Here is a 24056-nt window from a genome sequence, read left to right as displayed (position 1 = left end):
CTAGTTCTTTTCACTTCCCCCTCCTTTTTATTACCCTAAAGTCTAAAGAAAAGATGAAGGCCTTCAATTAAATCAAAATGGAAGAAATACATAAAATGCACCTGTGACTTCACAGGGCACTTACCTTTAATTGTTTTCACCTGAACCTCAAACCGCTCATTTTAAACCAAAAGAAATGGGCAAATGACCAGCTGGTTGATTATATCATTACCAAATACATGAGCCTTACCTTAGCTAAGAAATGCTCTTTAAAAATGCGCTGATTTTGATGCACCATGATAAAAATCAATCCATTTTATGAAAGCAATAATCGCATGAAAAGCCAAAGTGCCATTATGTTATCTGCTTCATAAAAGGAAGGATTCTTCAGGCTTTCTGTTGTCAAACTGAATAATTATGACATAAAATGGGCCACAAGTGTGACTGAAGCTTCGCAGCATTACAAACGCAGATCTCACACTTGAAACCAGGTATCGGCTTAATTGGCAGCTGGAACAGCATTACAATACGTGCTCTGCTGGTTTCGGGGGTGAGGAGAAAAGGGTTTCATCTGATCTGAAATGAGACCTGCCTCCTCACCACCCTGCTCCCAACCCACCCCCACTTACAGTTGCCCAGGCCAAACACTCACTTGTTCCCATTTGGACCCCTCTCCCAGCATTCCTTGCAATGCCAGCCCACAGACACTGCGGGTGCATGGCCCGTGAACTGTAACATCAGAGAAGAAACCACATGAGCCCATGCCTCCGTTTTTCTCTAGCTCTGCGGGGCCGTGTAGCAAATATCATGAAAGAGTACCTTCTAAGACCTCCTTGAGGAAAGGAGCGGTTGTGACCTTTTCATTTTTGTATCCATATGGCCTATAATATCCTAGGGTGTACGTGTGTGTGTGTGTGTGTGTGCATGTGCATGTTGCACACTTAACTACATTCTTACTTCTTTTCAGCTTGACACTCCAAATATTATTTCTGGCTACACTTTGATTCATCAATTAACAGGAAACCTAGCAATCCCTGCCCTTCATAGGCAAGGACAACATCTCAAAACACCCTTTTTCTTTTTCTTTTTGCCTTTTTTCAAAGTTCTCCTAAAGGATTTATGCTGACCCATTCACTTTAGGACACATTTTTGAAAGCTATCAAACTGGGAGTGAAAGGTGTCATACTTGGCCATGAATGTGAGTGGCAAAAATGGGCCCAAAATGAAGTGATTTCAGCTAACATTTATTGAGCACTTACTATACCCTAGGAATTATGCAAAAAAACAAAAAACAAAACAAAAACAACTCACATACCCCAGCTCACCAAAACCTCTTAGCAATTTCAGACAATGTGTGCCATTGTTATCTCCATTCTCTGAATTACAGAGACTCCACATTCCACACACATAAGGCTGGTGGGTAGGAGAGCCAGGAATCAGGCCTAGGGAGGGCTGATCCCCATCCACAGACCATGACCTACTTATAAGATCCATTATGTTGTGATGTCAGCACTGGCGGCCAGGAAGGTGGCCACATGAAGATTGAGCGCTTTGCAGACGTTGTGCCTAAGACGGCCAAGAATTTTAGGCAGTTCTGCACTGGAAACTTCGGGAGAGTCCCTTGGCTCAAGTATGCGGTAAATTGGAGAGGCCTATGATTACCTATCCTCATTCCAAATCTCTTTCTTTTGGGTTATAGAAAAAATGGGGTTCTGATGGGATACCAAGGGGAGCACCTTCCCCAGGATCATAAAGGATTTCATGATTCAGGATGGTACTGGAGTCACCAGTTGTTTGTTTGGAGACAGCGCACACGTGTGCACGCGCACACACGAGTGAGGGCGGGGCAGAGGGAGAGGTAAGGAGAGGATCTTAAGCAGGCTCCACACCCAGCACAGAGGCTCACGACCGTGAGATCATGACCTGAGCCACAATCAAGGGTCCAATGTTTAACCGACGGAGCACCCTGGAGTGGCCAGTATTCACCGGGGGCCATTTGCAGGTGAAATTTTCAACTTAGACACAGCTCCAGGCCTGCCTTCACGGCAGACAGCGGTCCCAGTACAAATGGCTGCCGGGTCTTCATCAGCTGCTCTAATTGTGATTGGCTGGACGGGAAGCAGGTGGTGTTTGGAAACATCATTGGCAGGCTAGTGGTGCGAAAGATTGAGAATGTTCCCACAGGCCCTAACAGTAAGCCCAAGCTGCCCGTGGTGACCTCACAGTGCAGGGAAATGAGGTGCAGAGCGAAACTGCTCAGGCCTTCCCTTGCTCTCGGTGACGCTCTTGAGTAAGATAATCTGCACTGGCCCCCCTGTTTGCTTCCCTGTCTGCTGCCGCCCCGTTTGAGCAAGAGACCTTGGAAGTGTCACAGATTCAGAACCCAAGATTTTCTGTTTAAGTTTTCAACTGTAAATAAAGCTGTTAAAAAAAAAAAATCCATTATAATGCTGAGAAAGCCTGCAGGCCACAGCATTTTAGGAACACCTCAAATTTTTGCAAAGTAGTGCCTCAGAGATTTTTTTGTAAGTTTATTCATTTATTTTGAGAGAGAGAGAGAGAAAGAACATGAGCAGGGGAGGGGCAGAGAAGAGGGAGCGAGAGAACCCCAAGCAGGTTTCACAAGGTCTGCACAGAGTTCGATCCTTCGAACTGTGAGATCATGACCTGAGTCAAAATCAAGAGCCAGATGCTTAACCTGACTAAGCCACCCAGGCGCCCTGAGATTTGTTTATACACCCAAAAATATATGCCCGTACCTGAGTAATGTTTACCACTCAGGATATCACAATACAGCATTTCCCCAAGTATCCGATACCTTTAGTATTCAGTAAATTTTTTTAACCAGTAACCTTAAGAAAAGTTGAATCAATCAGTAAAACCCTTTGACATCAGGCTGAAAGGGTGGAAGGGAAAATTTTATAATTAAAAGGGGTCAGACTAGCTATGTAACTCGCAGAACCCAGTGCAAAATGAAAATGAGGAGGAAGGGGGAGGGGAGTCCTTGTTCAAAGAATATTGAGAATTTCAAGAGAGAGGGAGAAGCCCACGTAACTGTGTGACTGTGAAGCTCGCACACCCGGAAGCTGGCCCCAGAAGGGCATCGGTGTGCAGGACCACAGAGGTCACTCTGGAGTCCAAAGGAATGAGGCCTCTTCGGCTGCGAAATGGCCTGTGAGCTCAGCTGCGTGTGTCAGATGCCTTCTCCAGAAGGAAACGCATGCAAACTCAGAACCTCAGACTGGAATGTTAAACAGCTTGGCTCCTGCTATCTCTGGATGTGAACTCAATACAAGATAAAGCCTCGCTGCTTCTTTAGGCTGAGATGTTGCCTGTAACAGCGGGAAAAGGTCATCCTGCATATAAATCATTAGAGAAACAGATTTCAAAACATATCCTGAAGAGAAACAATGAGTAACATCGCATAGCACACTGGCACGTCTTCCTTAATACAGCAGGTGTTCAAAACTTTTAATATTTCCATTAAATATTGGCTCCCTCCTGATATTTTCCAACTAGTGAAAATATAAAGAAATCATCTGAGTTACATCATATATGATGAGGCCTTGAGTGCACAGTGAGAAATGACTTTAAAATTACCAAGCCCTGAGAAAAAGTTAAGTCTCATCTAATAAACTTTTGAAAAGCACTTAGAATACTTTGTAACAAGAAAGGGGAAATAGTTAACATTAGTGGGATCAGAGCAAAAACAATTTTTAAAAAATTTCAGTGAGGAAAGGACACTGAGTTGGGAGTAAACAGTGTAACAATATCTGTCCCCTAATAGCTGGACAGCCACTAGGTAACCAGCTCAACACCAGCTCATGGAGGAGGGACAAGGAAAGAGATCATACTGTGCGCATCTTAGCCATTTCAATTAATAAACCAGATTTGATCTGAATTTTGGGATATCTGCCTGAATTTTGCATGACCTTTTGCTAATGGATACCTAAGCTATACATGATGTGTATTTTGTAAGTTCCAGAGAACAATACATTTTGTTTGCCAGAGCCCTGGGGTGAGCACTCTATTTTTTTTCTTTTGCAAACAGTCTAATTTGAAATCTCAGGGTTTTCTGGGTGTGTTAAAAGTTATTTTCGGGGTGCCTGGGTGGCTCAGTCAGTTGAGCTTCTGACTTTGGCTCGGGTCATAACTTTGCAGTTTGTGAGTTTGAGCCCCACCTGGGCCTACTGCTGTCAGCGTGGGGCCCGCTTCAGATCCTCTGTCCCCTTTTCTCTCTGCCCCTCCCTCTCTCTCTCTCTCTCAAAAATAAATAAAACATTGGGGCGCCTGGGTGGCTCAGTCGGTTAAGCGCCCGACTTCGGATCAGGTCATGATCTCACAGTCCATGAGTTTGAGCCCCACGTCGGGCTCTGTGCTGACAGCTCAGAGCCTGGAGCCTGTTTCAGATTCTGTCTCCCTCTCTCTCTGACCTTCCCCTATTCATGCTCTGTCTCTCTCTGTCTCAAAAATGAATAAATGTTAAAAAAAATTTTTTTAATAGTTATTAAAAATAAATAAAACATTTAAAAAATTATTTTCTTCATTTAACCAGTACAGAAATAGCAGCCCAATGACAAAACGGATCCTTAACCTGTAAATCAGTTATTAGGCCCCATCCTCTCGGTACAGAGGTTCCTGAGGAGCACGAGCCAGGTCACAGATCCCCAAGTCCCCGGCTCCTCACCCACACACTGAACACAATATAACTTCCCAGCTCCAGCACGAAGGCACGGCCTCCAACACATCCCTGAAATGAGGTGAAGTTCTGGAGACTCAACGACAATGGTCATGATACACAGGGCACACAAGTCTCCCTGCCAGCGTGCCCGGGGCCATGCCAAGTGGTGCAGATTCCTAGGACACACCCCGGAGAAGCCTGCTCCACCTCAGTCGGAGCACTTGTGAAGCTTCCAGAAGCTTCTTCAGCCAGAAGAAGTTCAATCTCTGTCCTGTGACGTATGAATCACGTGACCTGGGGCCAGTCAGCTCTCCTCAACTGTCAAACAGTACGTAACACACAGGGTTAGTGACAAATTAAATGGTCAAGTGTCCAGCCAAGAATCCCTTACCTAGCAGATACTGAAATACGGTAGCCATTATTATTCTTTTTCAAACCACCTCCACACCTTCGCACGAATGCCAGCCTTGGCAACCTCCTCAGAAAATCTAGTACTTTCAGAAAGTAGGTGTTGGCAAAAGAAAAAAAAAAAATGCACATTTTTTTCACTCGGGAGGTCTGGCCCAGGTACCGAGAACAAGGAAAACTTTTACCTCAAGAGTCAATAAATCTGGGACATTGAGACAAAGGGTTTGATAGATTCTGAGGGGGGAAACATCAGGGGAATATTACTGTGCATGCCCAGAAAGTTCTCATCCTATCCTCAGTTCTGCAGACATAACAGCTTCTGAAGAAAAATGATGCAGTTGATTACGACAGCCACGGGTTCGTCTTTGGATTTTAGACACACTGGCCTGCAGGAAAAAAAGTCATAAAGCCCTTAAAGGCCCGATTTGCAAGGGAAAGATGAAAAAAGCCAACTACGCCTTGCTTCCATGAGTGATCTCAAGACTACCAACAAGCCATGTCCGAGGTGAGATATCTCAAGAAGGAACAGAAAATAGTATTTAAAAGAACAGCACAGGACACAGCTAATTGTGGTGCCCAACCAACAGAGCGGATAATGATGCAAACATCACTGATATGTATTGTGGGGCCATCCTACCGAGGAAGACTCTGGTTTCGGAGCCTGACAACTCGTTTCCTTTCCTGGAGCGCAGTCCCGATGGCGGCCAACAGAAAGAACCTGCCAACAGGCTAAGGGAGGAAGCCAGGAAAAGCCCCACAGATTAAAAGTTCACCCCAGCTAATCCACCAGTGAGTAATCCACATGCAGAAAAGCGGTGACCATCTAGAGAGACAAAATCCAGAGGGGGGACAAAATTGGGACAGAACATCCCGAAGAGCTTATCAGTAATGAAAACATTTAGGAAAGCCAGCTTCCTAAGCAAGTACTGAGACAACTTCACGACTTGGGATTTTTAAAACTGAACCAAACACACCCTCCATCTGTTGCTCAGTGTGCAAGGTTACTGTGGGCGATTCAGGGACGTCACATGTGGGAGATGTCCCCTGCTCTCAAAGAGCTGGCAGTTCCAGCAGAGAAAACTCTCGTGAAAGAAAAACCTTGGAACAACAGACCCTTCGCAGTCTAAGCCCAAGACTGAAGAACAGGGGCAGAGAAGCCCCCAGTGGGCTGCTTATGTCCAGGGCCTCTCGACGGAAGAGACTGGACTGAAGCAGAACCCTGCGGAACCAACGGGAAGGTGATGGAAGCAGGAGACACCACAGGAGCAGGGCACAGAGACTAGAATATGGCTGCATACATTTAGGACACGGGGGACAGCATCTCACATCTGCCGCCGAAGCCCCAGCTGGTACAGCGGCAGCCACATGTAAGAGCTTCACAGCCGTCTATTAAATCAGTACATGACAGTGGTGCCTGGGTGGCTCAGTTGGTTAAGCCTCCAACTTTGGCTCAGGTCATGATCTCACAGTCCGTGAGTTTGAGCCCCACATCGGGCTCCATGCTGACAGCTCAGAGCCTGGAGCCTGCTTCAGATTCTGTGTCTCCCTCTCTCTCTCTGCCCCTCCCCCATGCGTGCTCAGTCTCAAAAATAAACATTAAAAAAATTTTAAATTTAATTTAAATTTAAAAAAAAAGAAAAAAAATCACATGATGGAATTTAACATGTATTCACTTAAAAACCAAGTCAGTGCCCCTTTTCTTATCACCTGTAATATGCAGCATGCCTTGTATCTCCTGTTTTTTTACAACACGACCCCACAGCAAGCTGGAAAGGTAGGTACTGTTATCCCCACTTAAATATGAGAAAACAGAAGCTCAGAAAGATTATACAATTTGCTGAAGCCTCATAACTCCTAAATGGCAGTTAGGATTTGCACTTCCTTAATCTAATCACAGCCAGGGCTCCATTTACTCCACGTATCCACTCATTTACTCAACAAACACTGATGAAATGTGGAGCATCTCATCTGAGCCAGTGGCCTCCACACAGGCTCCTGATGTGGGGCTTTGCCAGCAAGCCCCTGTAGGGACACTGGAGCCCCCACTCTGCTCTCAGGTCTCTGAATGCGGCTCCCTCTCCCCCACCTGGGGACCCCCATGGCCAGGGAGCCACAGCATGGCCATAGAAAAACCCGCAGAGGCAGCAGCGGTGTTCCCAGCTCTGAATTCTCTCCGGAGCTCACCTTGCACACTTACAAAGTGCATCGCTGAGGCTCCAGGAACATAAACAACGGCTGAAGTGAGAAACCTCTAATGCGGACAGTTTCTTCTCTGGTTACTTTCATCACGTTGATGGAGATGGTACAGTGCCTCTCATGTTCACTGTCACCATCAGCAGGGATAACATGACATCCACACTCTAGATGTGGTCCAGACCAACTGTGGGACCTCAGGCAGCCCACCAATGAGAGCGGCCTGGCCGGTATCCCTTCAAGTTAGAAAGACCTTACCTTCTGACTACAAGAATGAGTGGACTGTGGGGGTGCCTGGGTGGCTCAGTTGGCTGACTCTTGATTTCGATCCATGTCATGATCCCAGGGTCATGGAATCAAGCCCAGCGTCAGGCTCTGCACTGAGCATGGAGCCTGCTTAAGATTCTCATTCTCTCATTCTCTCTCTCTCTCTCTCTCTCTCCCTCCCTCCCTCCTGCCCTCCGCCTGTCCCTCCCCAGTTCTCTATTTAAAAAAAAATGAGTTCATTGTGAACACACTGTGAACATGTTCTAAAGAGAGGCTTGGCTTGGTTTTGGTGTGAGCCATTTGACAAAAGGCAGGACTGTGTGTGTAAGGTCTTAGTCCCTTTCAGCTATCGTAACAGAATGCCATAGGCTGGGTGGCTTATAAACAATAGAAACTTACTTCTCGCAGTCCTGGAGACTGGAAGTCCATGACAAGGTCGTGGGCAGACTCTCGGGGTCTGGTGAGAGCCCACTTCCTGCTTCACAGATGGCCGCCTTCCTGCTGTGCCCTCGAGAGCTGGAAGGGCCACAGAGCCCCCCAGGGTAGGTCTCTTTTACAAGAGACCTAATCCCCTATGAGGGCCTTCCTCCCATGACCTAATCCCTTCCCAAAGGCCCCACCTCCTAGTACCACCACATGGAAGGTTAGGTTTCAACATAAAACTGGGTGGGGAGGAGACAAAAACATCCAGTCTATAGCAAACAGTTTTTATTTTATATCGTGAAGTACCTGAAAGCCAAGGTTCTTGTGTCCTACCCCAGCCAGGGAGCGTCAGCCACACTTGGATATAGTTTTAGCTCTTTCTTCCCACCTGTATAAGCAGCCCACCAGATGTCTGTTGAACAGGGTCTTCTGTGAGCACCAGCACCTGACCCCCTGCAGCCAGCGTACACGTTCAGAGGTGCGGATGAGGGCAGAGATGAGATCGGGACCATAACCCCAAGAACGCCCTTCACCCGCCCCACCCCGCCCCGCACCAACAACAACCTAATGCAAATAATCAGACACCCACAGCACTCAACAAAGACCACCACCCCCTATATCCAGAGCAGATACCCAACCTGTGCACAGTGGGTCCACCAGCCCAGCTGGTAAAATAATGAAATATCTTCAACCAATCAGTAAATAACCACAGCCTGACCCTAGCCCCAGCCCAGAGACCGACTACCCAAGACCCATCCAGACAATTCTTATGGCCTTCCTTACGACACTCTTCCAGACCCTTCAAATTCTCTACTAGGAAGACATGTTGTTTTTATACTTTTTTTTGAAGTTTTTAAGGTACCAATCAAACACTAAGAATAAAAACAACATGCACCTGAGTAGAGCCAGTTAAACTATACTATGAAACTTCAGTTTTTGTTGACGTTTCCTGAGTCAAGGTTGACATACAGCCCAACTTCCAGGGGAACACTGCCCAAAAGATGATACCTAGGTTTCAAAGAGTGTATGTGATACTAACATTTATGAGAAAGGACTATTTTTAAAGCTATAATCCTCATAACATAATAATACATTCTATTTGTATAAGGCCTTACCACACATGCCTTATCTCATTTGGGACTTAACAACAGATCTGTAATGTAAGCAGGTGTAATTCAGGTTTAATTATCCATTTAACAAACAAGGTAATCAAGACGTAGAGAGGATAATATCATGATTCCGCAGTTCTCTAGTGACAGAGCTAGGACTCACTCCGATCTCCTGACCCTAGTTCCTTCACTGGCTTGCTGGAGTCACTTCATACCCACTCGTAAGAGCCTGATTGGAGAATTCTGCAGTAGGTTGTTAAGCCATGGGTAGCTTGAAACCGTTCCATGTGGGAGTATTTACACCATGGAAATCAACAATTGTCACAAATCAGAGCCTATCTCCTTGCCATTCTATAATGCACCCACAGAAAGGGAGGTATTTCTTATTAGTTTGTTAATATTCTCTATTCCCATCAACCCCACCAACTTGTAAATCATGTGACACAGAAGAAAGGGCACTGAACTTGGGAGTCAGAAGACACTTAAATAACCACCTGCCATTCAGCAGCCTTTTCCCATGAGTCATTAAACCTCTCTGCACCTCCATTTTCTTATCTGTAAAATGAAGGCAGTAACTGCTGCCCACGGACCACGCAGGTAAAAACATTTCGCCAACTGTAAAACACCACACAGCTGTGAAAAACAATATGGCAGTACTTCCAAAACTTCAACATAGAGTTACCATACGATCCAGCAATGTTACTTCTGGGTACACACCCAAAAGAATTGAAAGCAGGGACTTGAAGAGATACGTGTACCCCCACGTGCATGCAGCACTACTGATGAGAGCCAAAAGGTGGAAATAACTCCAACTGTCTACCGCCAGATGAATGAATACACACAATGGGGTACAGACACACAATGGAATATTATTCTGCCTTAAAAAGCAAGGGAGGAAAAACCTCTAAGGTTCCAGTTACAGCACCAAATCCAATTCAGTGTGAAGGCAATTACAGTGATGTGTGCTGTGGTCACGAAAGACAGAGAGGTCCTCCCAAAAAGTGGAGATGTCAGGGCATTTACCCCCCTGCTCACCCCATTACAGAGGTCCCCGTATGTTGTCACCCCAGACTTCAGCCATCAAAAAGGCTCAAATGGAGAGGTCAAGACAGAGGATATTGCCCAATCTGGACATCTGCTTCCCAACTGTCACTGACATCCTAAGACCTGGGAAATTAAACATTTGAGATCTTCTCCCACACCCCATCCAACAATCCCCCCAAAGAGATTTTTAAATAAGCTGTTACACATGTCCATGTGGTATATACACATACATGCTGCCATTTCTTAAATATTCTGCCACCAAAATTAACTCAGTGCATATTGATTTTATTAAGTTTAATGTCTTGAGAGAGAGAGAGAGCAGGAGGGGCACAGAGAGAAGGAAAGAGAGAGAACCCCAAGCAGGCTCCACACTGCCAGCACAGAGCCCAACGCGGGGCTTGAACTCACGAACTGTGATATCATGACCTGAGCCCAAACCAAGAGTCAGATGCTTAACCGACTGAGCCACCCAGGCGCCCTATTACATATCAATTTTAAACTACTCAACTCCATGATGTGTTGTCATACTGCAAATAAATTACTTAAGTCCTCAAATCAAAACGTGTTTTCAGTAAGAAACAAAGCCCACACACTGAAGCAGTTCTCAGAAAGGAAAAATACATTTAAGCCAAAGCGGGGCCACAGCCGCGCCGAAGCCTATGTGTTGTTTGGGAAGAAGACAGAAGCTGCCGCTGGAAAGCTGTTGCACAAGCTGATGCAGATAGGGACAGGCTAAAACACAACACAAGACGAGACCCAGCTCAGGGTGCAGGGAGAGGTGCAGAGACCAGGCTGATAAGATAACCAGAGGAAGGAAAGAGCCTGTGATATCCAGCAAACTAGGTCACTCCAGTACCCGAGCTGGCCCGGAGGACGTTCCTGGCTGGGTTTCCTGGTTAATGCCAGCACTCTATGAACTCATCACCCTCCTTTGGGAAGCAAATGTTGAATGGCTCCATGGACCCTCCAACTTCGTGCACACGGCCTCTGAGGAGCACTGTTCTGGCACCCCAGGGGCTAATGAGAGGGAATGAGCACTTACCAAGACAGATCCATAGGCCATGCCCTGCACTAAGTGGTTTTCATGCACCTTCATGTAATCCTCACGACAGCCCTGGGACTATGTGCTGGTCTTATCCCATTTTACGGGAGAGGACAGGAGTCTGAGAATGGCCAAACAATTTGCCCAAAACCAGATGGCTAGGAAGCAGAGGACCAAGATCTGCACTCGTGTCCCAGTGACCTCAGAGCCTATCTACTTAGCTACTCACTACTGTGCTGTGCAAAACAACCAGCAATTGTTCTTCCTGACTGATGGAAGACTTGTTGGTAGTTTCTTAAATCAACTTGGAAGGGGGGGAGGGGAGTAGGTCAAGTATGCACCATTGTGCATATTCGCAACAAGAGCTTCCAAAAATCAATTTCCAACAGATACGGACATGTTCTTCCCCAAGGTACCCAGAATTGCCACTGGCAGTCCCTCTCAACCACAGCTGCTGATGGCGACCAGAGCTGATGACAGCTACCGTTTACTTAATCCCAATTATGTGCCAGGCACCTCATGTACATCACTGAATCCTTACAAGTATCCCACAAGGCAACAACGTCCAACTCCATGTTAACTCAGGAAGATTAAGGAACCTCTCCAGAGGCGTACAGCTAGGAACGGCTGGGCTGGAGTCACCCTTCCATTATGGCTCATGGCCTCCCGCTGCTTCCCCTACCTGGCCTCACCAAGGATGCTGTTTTAAAAGCTGATCCTCGGGGTGCCTGGGTGGCTCAGTCGGTTGAGCATCTGACTTCGGCTCGGATCATGATCTCACAGTCCATGAGTTCGAGCCCCGCGTCGGGCTCTGTGCTGACAGCTCAGAGTCTGGAGCCCACTTCGGATTCTGTGTCTCCCTCTCTCTGACCCTCCCCGTTCATGCTCTTTCTCTATCTCAAAAATAAATAAAAATTTAAAAAATAAGTAAATAAATAAATAAAAAATAAAAGCTGATCCTCAAGATTTGGTGTTATCCAAAAGACAGAATCCCTAGGTTTCTGAATCCTTCTGAAATAACTAGGAAAAATAGCACAAGACACATAGCTGATCGCTGGAGATGTGGAAGGGACTTGGTGTGCCATCACACGAACTTGGCCTGTGCCATCCATTTGAAGGTTACCTTTGGTCTGAATGGAGCCCGAATAATACATATACTGCATAATAAACATCTTTTTAATCAAGCAGGATCTAATGAAAGCTAGCCCAGGGAAAAAGTGGTTTCCTGCACCAGAGAAAGTCAAAGGGACACAAGCAACATGAACTGAGAAAGATCAGGACAGCATCTTTCCCAGAGCCCACAGATCCTCCCCTTTTAGCTACATATGCATTGGGCTGACCATCTTGGGCCAGAAAAGAAACTTAAGGCAACTGACCAGGATACCAGTCTTCCTGCTGGTCACCCAGAAGCAGTTCCTTCTTCAATTAAAAATATGGGTCCTCAGGGGGGTCTGGCTCCCTGACGATTCCTGTGAAATGGGAGGCATGAGGGTGGAGGTCTGCCACTGTGAGTGCAAGCTGATCAGAAATGTGACAATCCCCCACTGGATCAATGCCTAAGCCGTCCCAGAGGAGAGAGGAGGAGAAGGAAAGAGATTGAAGGGGATTAAGGAGATTTATTTGGGGAAAGGAAAGATTAAAGGGATTTATGGAGACCCAGCCAAAGAAAAACTCAACAAATTAACCCCTAAAATCCTCCCCTGAGGGGACACAAATGTCCACCTACCAAGCCTAATTATTGTCCATTCAGTGGCCAAATTCAACCAGAAAGTTCTACTTGAGACACAGTCCTTACGAGCCCCTCTGGAATGAGCTCTCTGCCCAAAGGAGCAATGTCCCAAATCCCACTACACTAATCAATAAGGACACTAGCGTTTGTTACCTTTTTTCCAATCAAGAAAAATGTCTGGCTTTTCCCCTCCAAATATAAAACATCCTGACAAAAAAAAGGAGTAGAAAAGAGTCTTGTGTTTATTATTTTTCATGGAATGTTTGGGCTTTAAATGGCCAAATCGAGTGGGAGAGTTATAGTGCATAGGCCCACCTGTGCAGGTGAGCTAGCTCTTCCTACTGATAATTCTACAGGCAACACCCAGCATTTTCCCAGAAAGTTAAGCAGTTCTCCCAGCTGCTAAAATGTCCATCTTGCCACAGTTTTCCCTCTGTGACTGAGGAGGAAGCCCTTCAAAAGCCCTTTCCACACACAAGCTCAGAGGGGAGGAAACTCACCTGGGGATGCAGGAGTCCCTCACGGGGAGGGCCCAGAAGCCCGAAGGACGTGAGCTTACCTGCTAAACTGTTTCCTGGAGCTTCCCAGAGCAGGCACTCAGAAAACTCTTGGATAAACTGACCCAAACCACCCAATGGCACCGTTTTTCCAACCCCATATCCTTGGAGAATCTCATATTCAACCACAGCAACTCCTTTCTGCTTGTCCCTTCCAAAAATATCGAGGACCCAGCCACTTCTGATGAGAAGTGGAGCCTGTGTAGCTAAGGTTCCCCCTTCTAAACCACCTCTGTCTCTCACCTGGATCGTTGCAATGGCCTCCAAGCTGGTCCCCCCCGCCCCATCTCTGCCCTGGAGACCACCAGACGGTCCTCAACACGGCACACAGATCACTCTGGGATGGAAACACCTAAGTCACTTCAAGGTGCTCCTCTGCTCAAAACCCTCCAACGTCCCCCATTTCTCTCAGAGCAAAAGCAAAGTTTCTACTGTGGCCTGCAGAGGCCCTTTGAGGAATCCGATCTCCTCACCCCCATGCCTCTCTTACCTCAGCTCCCACTTCCTTCCCCCAACCACCAACTTCCAGCCACACGGACCTCTCTGCACACTGGACAAGCTCCCCAGCAAGCCCTCAGCCCTCGCTGTTCCCTCTGATGGGAACATTCTGCCTTCAGCCGTCCCACGTTAGCTTCTTAGTGAGGCCATCCCTGGCTACTCAGCCTCACTCAGCCATCATTATGGCTCCTTGCTGGGGCACCTGAGGCACCTGGGTGGCTCAGTCCGTTAAACGCTAAGCGTCCGACTTCGGCTCAGGTCATGATCTCACGGCCCGGGAGTTCAGCCCGCATTGGGCTCTGTGCTGATGGCTCAGAGCCCGGAGCCTGCTTCGGATTCTGTGTCTCCCTCTCTCTCTGCCCCTCCCCCACTGGTGTTCTGTCTCTCTATCAAAAATGAATAAGCATTTAAAGTTCTAAGTAAATAAATAAATAAAACCCTTCCTTGGTTGGCTTTTTCCCCTCACATGTGTACTACGCATCACACTCTACATTTTACTTACTTATTTTTTTCACTCCCAGGCCCCCTCACCAGAAGGTAAGTTCCGAGAGGGCAGGCATTTTTCGTTGTTGTTGTTTGCAGCGATGTGCCACCACCCCCCCACACACAGAGCCCAGACTAGATCAGATGCTCAACAGAGATCTTTAAGCAAACGAGCGGCTGAATGTATATCCTTCCTCACAACAAAACGGAGCTGAGAAATACAAACTCCTAGCGAACACAGCAGCTGGGACACCCTCAGGGAGAAATCTAGGGACTTCCACCTCTGTTTCCCTCTTGCTAATATTCTTCCAAATGCTTCTCCCAGACTCTAAAATTCTGAGTAATCCCAGAATAAATACTACAAAGTCAGCCAAATACACAAACCACCTGAAGCCGCTTTGCCTTTCTACCCCTCCCCCACAACACACACATCCCAAAAAAGAACCATTGAATGTGGTTCCCACTGGGGCTTTCAGATAAGTCAATCACCTGTGTCCTCAACAGGTGTATTTACTGAGCAATCTCAGAATAAGGAATGTAAGTATGATACTAGTGGGAAAAGACAGTGGTTGCCCCACGGAAATTTCTATTTATACTCTTCCTAAAGCAGCACCCAGCAGGCACTCGTTTGATGGAAAAGGGAACACGCTATGCTATTGACATGAAGTGGGATAAGACTTCCTGTCCTGAGCTGTTTTCACTTTGCTACGAGCCTGGGCATAAAAATGTCGCTCCAAACAGAAATGAGTTGCACTAGCCATGCAGGAAGGCTCGTAAAGAACCACGCAAGTACCTTCCTGATTCAGGTGAGCCATAAAATCTCAGGGTTGGAAGGGCACTTGAAAACCATCTTGTCTTCCCTGCCCCTGTGACTTGAGAGACAAGGAAGCTGAGACAGGGAGAGAGTGGTGTGGACAAATGACCAAGCAGCCCACAGGCCACACAACCTATTAGTGGCTGAGCCATACCTGAAAGCCAGGCTCCAATCCTCCATGATGGCCAGTTCCAGCCCCCTACAGACAGCAATCACTTCACCGTAAAATGTTCAGTCTATAAGAAAAGCATGTATTCACACCCTGCAGAGATGAAGATCTATTTTCTAGGACAGGCCATTTCCTATACTCCAGAGGAAAGGAGGAAATTGGGACAATCATTCTGTGTCATGCCAAGGACTCAGACCTTCTCTGTCCAGATGGCTTCCATGGCATCAAAATTAGAGAAGTGATTTCCGTGAGTCTGGGGTACTTCCTGGACACCACACCAAAGATTTCTTGCCATCCATATACTTCTCCGAATGGCACAGCATCATTTTTTTCACTTCAAAAGTCGTTGAAGGACATCTCCACTAGAGATGGTCTGGAGGGCCTCAGCAAATGCGCTGACAGAAATGCTCACTATCCCTGATTTGCTGTTACACAACATTTACTTGCTCCCACAGTGTGCCAAGGACCTGAAAACACATCTCTGATTCATAAATAGTGCTTAGGTCTTCCATCTCAGGTTCTGGAGTTCCTTTCAAAGGAAGCTACAGGCAGCCCACGAGTTGCAGGTTTTTCCTGAGGCCTGACTCAGAGGCACATCAGCTAACCCAGGCCCAAATCCCAAAGGCAGGTCCCTTCACCCAGGCTGGTCTGGCTTCCCTAATCTCTTTCCCACCCTCCTGAGCCAGTCTTCACTCCCATTTGGCCCCCAGTCCCCATCAAGGCCCCTCTGACCACATGAACTAAATGGCTTGACCCTTTGGCTTCAACAGTAAGTGTTCTACTCCGCACAGAAAGTTACCTGAATCAGGCAGCCAGGTATCGGATTACAAAGTTTGGCCAAGTGTGTTCCTCTGGCCTTTACATTGCTTTATTTTAAAAGCATTTTAACACTCTAAGATGACAGTCTGGCTCCTGCCAGGGCTTTCCTGCCTTAGGATCTTGAAGACATATGGGGAAGGTGTGACAAACAAAATGACTGGAGCTGTAGAATACCTTGGAAATGAATCCCAACCGTGATCAGTGATGCCTCCGACTGACAGTAGGTTTCATTACAAACCGGAGAGGAGTCCAGACTCAACATCTACACAGACAGGACTGGAAGCAACCTCCCTATTTAGACTCAGGCCAAGGTCACTGGAGCTGGCCCAGCATGAAACAGGTATCCTAAAACTTCACATGACTGCTAGAAAGTCCAAAGAGACAAAATAATGCTGATTATCCAAGAGCTTTGAAATGTTACTGTATTTAGATAACAGGTTACCCCATAATTATGTTTTCCTTGCATTAATACTAAAGCTAGCTTTCCAAATACTGAAGTTAATTCAAATTATTAGTAAACATTTGCTGTTACATAACCCACAAAGTGGCTCAATGCCATAGGGACTGTAATGAGTTATTCTGCCTAGGTTCCACACTTAATACCTAGTTCATGCTTGACAAGTCACTTAATCATTCTGTTGCCTCAGTTTTCCCATCTGCCAATTGGGGATAATAGCAAATAACTACCTTATAAGGTTATTATGAGAGTAAAATACATGTAAGACACTTAGAATAATACCTGATACACGGTATTCATTTAAGAAAGTCACTTATGATGACTACTATTATGTCATTGAACAAAAGCATTTTGACCATTTTCTTATTTGTGTTAGACTCTTCTAGAACCCACACCTGCACCACAGGCCTCACTGGGAAGCTTCTTTCCAAAGAATTATTTCCAAGGCAGGAGGCAAAGCTTTGGGACCCAATAGAAACCCATGCCCAAGTTCACCGGGCACCTGACCACAGTCCAAGAGACTGTTCCACAGCAGCTCCACTGGTCTCTCTGGCACCAGAAGGCAAACCCCCATCCTTCACGGAGGAAAAACCACCCACAGTCACCCCCCCAAACAGCGCCTGCTACAGCAGGAGCCACTCAATAAACCCACAGCTCACTGAGCTTCAGCGCCCCCCCCCCCAACACCAGGCTGCTGCAAAGGTGCGGCTGCAGGGCTCTCCTGAAAAGCAGGAGTCAGTTAGGGGGAAATGCCTCTGTCCCCGTGGAGGCTGCGGGCAGGGGGGGCCAGAGCAAGGGGTTCAGGTGGGGATACGCCATGCAAAGGAAGGCATTCCCACATGATGAGACTCCTCGCTCTGGCGTCCCCTCATCCGCAGCCACATAACCGGTCTCAGGATGACAAGCAAGGGCATGCTTCTGGTTTCTCCATAACCTGAGCATCTCCGTGTCCAAACCCCAAATCCCAATAAGCCTCAGTAGCAATTTTCAAAAGTTCTGACCAAAACTCACCCCTTAACTGGCCAGGCTGAGAGAAGCAGTCCCAAGCCCCTCCTTACGAAAAAGTCTAAGTCCTTTCTGTTTTCATCCCAACAAAGATAGACCGTCTGTACCCACAGGTGCCCTCCCTAGCATGCAGCACAGCAGCTGGGAGACCCTATTCTCGGCCTCGCCAGAGTGCTTTCCTGGGAATCAGAAGCAAGGCTGGGAATGCTGCCTTCACAACTTCGATCTGGGGGACCCACTGCAAAGGTGAGGGCGAGGGCAAATGACTGAGCAACCGTGGGGCACCCTAAGGGGGGTGCAGGAGACCACCTGGGTTTGAAAAATGTGGTTCTGGAAAGCAAACCAACCACAAAAGCAAGTAAAGGGGGGGCGGGAGGAAGGAAAGAAGGAAGAACACAGTGGTTTATCTCACCTAACACCTCCTCTTTCTCTTCCCAGCCTAATCAACACCTCCATGAACCCCTGCAAAATGTTCCGTTCATATAGCACATGTGTGTGTGAGAGAATATATATACTGACAGATACTGATCATCAACAGATACTGATCACATGAGGGGAGAACATAACTTGAACTTCAGACTCACCCCAGCAGTGCCTGATTCTCTTTCACTATCAGCCTCCTTACCTATTCTGAGGCTCTTCAAAACAAAACAAACAAAAACCAACTCCTGGGCAGAAAGGGAACAGCAGCTGAACTGAGCGGCACATGCTTGGAGCATTCCCGCCATGGACTTCGGAGTATTTCTGCTTTCTTGAGCCACAGCCACCAGCACTGGACTACAGAACAGCCCTGGAGAGAAATCGCCTGTAGGGAGACACTCACAGACCCTCCCTGGAGCCACGCACCCCAGCGTGTGGAGCTGAGTCTCTGTGAAATGGACATACGCTCAGGTAAGGCTCTGCCCACACGTGACCCAGAACACTGCGAAATTCTTCCCTTCCATAATCGCGTGGCATCCAAAGTCTTGCCTACACCTAGTACGTGCAGATGTCGATTCCGTAAGAACACATGATGGAAGGACAGAAATGGGAATGGCCAAAGCCCCATTTTCTCGTGACCACATCTCTCCTCTCCACGGTGCGCCCACACACACGGTGAGTAAACGCACACGACCGGTAAGTAAACGTTAATATCCACCATGCTCAGCCCACAGTCACGCGTGGGGAGAAAGAAGTCGAGAGGGCGGCGGTGTCAGGGGAAGTGGAAAGTCGCCTGCCGGTGACTGTCCTCCCCAAAGCTCGGAGCTCCTCCCGCCCCCGCCCGGGAGCGGTGCCCACCCGCGCCCCGGGGACGCAGACCCACGCGTTGGACACGCGGGGGGCTCCGCGGAGCCGAGAACCGGACAATGAGGACGCGGCCACCAGCCTGTTCCTGCCGCGGTGGCAGTGGCGGTGGCGGCAGGAGCCGCCTGTGCACCCGTGGCCGCTGGCACCTCCACCCTTTTCTCCCCGAGCCCCACTTACGTCCCGAGGGTCTCCTTGAACTCGAAAATTTTCTTGATGTCTTCAGCTTGCTTTTTCCAGGAGGAGCTGCTCTCGCCGTTCTCCCGGGCCATGGCAGACGAGGACGGCGTGTGCGGAGGGCGGCGAGGCGGCGCGGCCGGGTGCGTGGGGCCGGGGTGGGCGCGCTGAGGAGGGGGCGCACGGCGACCGGGGCGCAGGGGGCGGCGGCGAGCCTGTCCGGGAGGGCTGGGGCGCGCGCGTGGGGATGCTCGGCGCGGGAGCCGGAGACTTTGTGCTGCGGCAAGAGCTTCCTCTTCTGCAGTTTCCTCTTTCACTCTCGCCGCCGCCGCCGCGGTCCCTCCCTGGCTCTTATTTCTGCTGGTCTCGGGCACAGACTTCCTGCCGCCGCCGCCGCTCGCCGGGCTCCTTTGCAGCCGGCTGCCAGCCTCACTTTCTGCTACTTTCTTGCCTCCCTTCTCCTCCCTCCCCGCCGCCCGCCCTGCTCCCTCCTCCTCCTCCCCCTCCTCCTCCTCCCGCGGGCTCCCCGCCCTCCCCGCGCGCCCCGGCCGCCTCCCGCCTCCCCGCCTCCGGCGCGCTGCCGCCTTCGGGGATGTCCTGCTCCCCGGGAGCGCCGTGCCCCGGGCGCGGGGCACCGCCGTGGGCTGGCAGCCTCGCACGCCCTGGAGCCCCGGAGAGGGCAGGTGCAGGGGACCCGGGCAGGTGCAGGGTGCCGAGGAGCGCGCGAGAGGACTCCAGCCCCTTGGGGAGCTTTATTAATTCTGCAGTCAAGTCCCAGGGGCACTAGGGCTTTCCTCCCTGGCGGCAGGAGGGGGCGCCTCTGCGTAGCGCTCCGCAGCGGCGCGGTGGGGGCGGGAGTGCGTGGCCGCCCGGATCCCCGGCGCCGAGGGCGGGGGCGCTTTCCCCGCGCGCCGGGGGCCGCGGCGGGTGCGTCCCCGGGCCGCGCGGGGCTGGCGGGCGGGGGCCGGTTGTTATGGCGACGGGAGGCGGCGGTGGGGATGCGTGTGGCGGTGGGCGTTGACTCGCGGCCCGCAGCGCCGGCCCGCTTCTGGCGCTCCCGGAGCCTGCCCGTCCCTCCCGACTAGGCGACTGGAGCTAATTCGCATTGCACCAAAATCGGCGCTCGCGTCAAATTCTGGCCGGGGGAGGGGGCCTCGTGGCGAAGAGAAAGCCTGGGAGCCTCGGGGCCGGGGATGCGCAGGACGCGCCAGGCGCCGCCTCGTGTTCCCTTTGAGAGCTAGACTCCCGGAGTTACCGGGCGCCCGGGCTGCGGGTGGATTGGGGACCGCCCGGCGCGGGCTCTGTGCTCCCCGCGGGCTGCCCCGGCCCCCGGGCTGGAACTGCCAGCGGGTCTGGGCCGGCCTGGCTGGCCTGCGCTCCTCTTTGGCCCCTCCTGGCTTCTCCCTTTCTCCTCCCGCCGAAACCCAGAGACTTAGTGTAAAGTGAACGTCTGCCCCACACCCTCCTGGAGCGGAGGGCTGCCCCTCCTAGTCCTACCTGCGGCGGGCTTAGTAGGGTACCCTGAGGTGGGGCTTGTCCCTCGAAACATCTTTTCCTACTGGCTGAGAAACGAACTCAAGAGTTCCCTCTGCCCTCCCATCTCCGAGATTCTAACTGCCCACCCTTCTCCCATGTCCACCTGTCAGCGGGGGAGCCGCGTGCGTATCCCCGTCCCCGACCTGAAGGGACTACCTCTTCTTCCAGAAAATAGTAGTTTTCCTGGTATCCAGGTTATCGCTCCCGTAGGGCCCCTCGGCTGAGTTGTGTAAACAGCCTTGTCTCTTGATTGTTGACACCTGCCCCATTTCCCCAGGACTGTTCCAATTTCACTTTAAAGGGGGGGCGGGGAATGTACTCCCTGAAAAGGAAACTTAATCCAGCACCTTCTTCCTGGGTCTGACAGGGTGGATGCAGGCCCAGGACTCTCCCAGAAGCCATCAGGACCCCGCCAGCCCTTCACTCCTGCTCTGACCCGGAGGAGGTCATAAGATACCCTAGCTTCCCCCATCCCTCCACACCTCCATGCTGGTTTCCTGTCTTTCTGGGGCTGTTAGCTCCACGCTCTCCAGGCTGGGGACAGCAAATTTGGTCTCGCTTGGCTGTTAGAAACACAGATTAAAGGGACAAACACAACTTCCAGGACAGACTTCCAAGGAAACAAGAAGATGGGGCATATAACCAAAATGCAAGGCAAACAGCACCTCTTTCAACAAGAACTGGATTTGAGCAACTAGAATATCTTTTATTTCTGTCAAGTGTTCGGTAATATGAAGAGTTGGACCCGGGCATTACCTTCCCATGCTCTACTGTGAGCATTTTCTCTTCTTCCCCCTCCTTCCCTTCCACTCTCCTTCTTCTTACTCAGTTCTTTCCTCTCTGTTTCACCCTTGCTCCTTGCCTAAGGATCAGCCTCCAGAGCTCTTGAAAACCATTCTCAGTCTCTGCTCTTGTCCCCAAAACTAAAGAAATGCTGATGTTCTCTCTCTTTCTCCCTATGGAAAAGAGGCTGCTGTCCAGAAGGAGCAAAAGTGAAGGGAAAGAAAGCAGGGAGTATGGCACATGGCTCTGTGGCCGTGACTTTCTCCACCAGCCTGTTAGGTCTATGAGGTCAAGGAACACGCTGCCTTTTGCACCACTGTATGCCCAGCACCTAGCATGGTAACTTACACCTAGTAACTGATGGATGAATGGGTGTTAGGTGGATAAAGAAAACGAATTAGGACAGCTATTTGACATTTGTTGTACTGGTCGAAAGGCTATTGAGAATTTTCTTTCTCTTCCAAACTTCGTAATGATGTTCATTCAGCATTATCAAGTCATAGTCAGTTGGACCAGGTCCCAGAGAAAAGATGCAGACATTTAATGCGGAACTGAGGAGGCCAGACCCAGAGGAATGGATCCCAAAGGAGGTAGAAATGCCAAAGACAACTTGCGTGGCTTTAGTACAGTCACTTCTCCCTTACTGGACTCCATGTGAAATAAAAGATCTTGATCTGGAAATTGCCATAGAAAACAAAACTCATCATTTCCTAAGAATGGTTATGCCTTAGACTATACACGGCCTAATTCTGTTCACCCGAGGGCCCTCACGTGGACTGTTATCCAGTAACTGACCATTTCCTTCAGCCTGCCGTGTTTTTCTAGAGGAAAAGGTGATGGCTGCCAGGCTCATCATTCTATCCCACTTCCATGGTTAATCAGTTATTATCTATCCTTCAAAATCTCTCTGTTCCCCCCAACAATTCCACTCTAGAAAGCCCTGCCACATATTCTGGATTACTAAAGTTAGGTGCTAAGTCTTTATATTTTCTTAAAGCTCTTATAATTTTCATTAAAGGACCCAAAGAAGAGGTGCTTTTAATAACACATCATTAAAGAGTTACTAATACTGTTCCCATCAAACTTTTCTCCCACCAACCCTCCTGCCAATAGTTCAGGTTTGTGTGGCCCAAGTTCAGACCTGGGCAGATGGTGTAAGGGAAATAAAGAACTAGAAATCTAGAAAGCTAGACTTAAGTCCCAGGTCACAAAATCTGTAAAAACACTTGGCCTCTCTGGACATATAAAATACATGTTGTAGCAGGTTTAATAGTATGTAAACTCGGTAATTTTTAGGACTTGTAAATCAATGATTTTTCTTCATTTTATGAAAAGCTCATCAAGAATATCATTAATCTTTGAAAATTTAAGAACCCTTTGGTCCAAAAATGTATTGATCAAAAATATTTTATTAGATGAACTCCTATAGATACATTCTACGTGGAAAAACTTAAATCTCAACAAGAAATATTGCAGGGAAAAACATTTCTTTCTTAAAAGGTGGGTGCTATCCTCTCCATCAAATGGATTATTTGACAACACTTTGATGTTAGAGCCTCTTCTCATAAATGCTGCAAAAGTTTTAGTGTCTTAAATTGTGTACTTAGTTCTTAGAAATCGGTAAAAGAGTTACTAGAGTATGTTTTATATACTGATGATTAACCTAAGTCATGGACAGTTTACAGGACAATGACATCTAGGAAAAGCATAACTGAGGAATCACAAAGAAGGACTTCCTTTGCGAAAAGAAGAGAGGCATAGTCAAGAAGAAGGACTCAGTATTATGACCTGGGTCATAAACTGAGTGTGATCCAAGGAAAATTCCAGCTAGCCTGCAAAATGTCTAAGGCCCACTCCTTAACATGAACCTCTTACAAATAGCTACTCATGGAGGAACTCATCTCGTTCACATGATGAAAAGTCAAGGTGGAACCAGCACAAAATCATTACAAAATTCCTCCAACTAAAACCTAAAACAAAAAAATTGGTGGGGGGGGGGGGGGGGGCAGAATAGGAAAAAAAAGTGGCAGTGAAGACTCAACAGCAGAAAAAAAATTGCTATAGAAAAGATAAAGTCTGGGGCGCCTGGGTGGCGCAGTCGGTTAAGCGTCCGACTTCAGCCAGGTCACGATCTCGCGGTCCGTGAGTTCGAGCCCCGCGTCGGGCTCTGGGCTGATGGCTCAGAGCCTGGAGCCTGTTTCCGATTCTGTGTCTCCCTCTCTCTCTGCCCCTCCCCCGTTCATGCTCTGTCTCTCTCTGTCCCAAAAAAAAATAAATAAACGTTGGAAAAAAAAATTAAAAAAAAAAAAAAAGAAAAGATAAAGTCTGTGATCAAACATATCATAATTTACAAAAAAAAATACTATAAAACAAGGAAAGATGCATTTGCTCAGGAAAGATAGGACAAGTCAACAGGAGAAATTAAAACATGAGCTGGAGAGCTCAGGAAGGAAGTAGGAAACAGTAAAACCACCACAGATACACAAGACTATCTTGGAAACAGCACAAGGGAAATTGCTAAAAACCCTTTTTAGTGAGCTAGAGGACAAATCAAGAATAGTGGGGAAAATAAAATAGAACAAAGATTAGCTAGAAAATT

General features: G+C 48.5%; 1 protein-coding gene and 1 long non-coding RNA gene across 4 annotated transcripts in view; one reads left to right on the top strand and one right to left on the bottom strand.

Annotated features, from left to right (window-relative positions):
* The window catches only part of CAMK1D (calcium/calmodulin dependent protein kinase ID), a 438187-nt gene extending 418551 nt beyond the window's left edge, over positions 1 to 19636 (bottom strand). The window contains exon 1 of one of the 3 annotated variants that reach the window (XM_045463125.1): positions 19142 to 19636. In XM_045463125.1, coding sequence (XP_045319081.1) covers positions 19142 to 19233 — 92 coding nt within the window. In that variant the 5' untranslated portion in view covers positions 19234 to 19636. The remainder of the gene's footprint in view (positions 1 to 19141) is intronic. The other 2 variants (XM_045463127.1, XM_045463126.1) reach the window with 2 other exon arrangements.
* LOC123590218 lies at positions 17372 to 23494 on the top strand. Its single transcript, XR_006708673.1, has 2 exons — positions 17372 to 18772; positions 21042 to 23494. It is a non-coding gene; the product is annotated as an uncharacterized LOC123590218 (long non-coding RNA).
* The last annotated feature ends 562 nt before the right edge of the window (positions 23495 to 24056 follow it).

Source organism: Leopardus geoffroyi, chromosome B4 (genome assembly GCF_018350155.1).
Source record: "Leopardus geoffroyi isolate Oge1 chromosome B4, O.geoffroyi_Oge1_pat1.0, whole genome shotgun sequence".
In the NCBI taxonomy this organism is placed as follows: domain Eukaryota; kingdom Metazoa; phylum Chordata; class Mammalia; order Carnivora; family Felidae; genus Leopardus; species Leopardus geoffroyi.
This window is presented reverse-complemented; position numbering and strand designations above follow the sequence as displayed.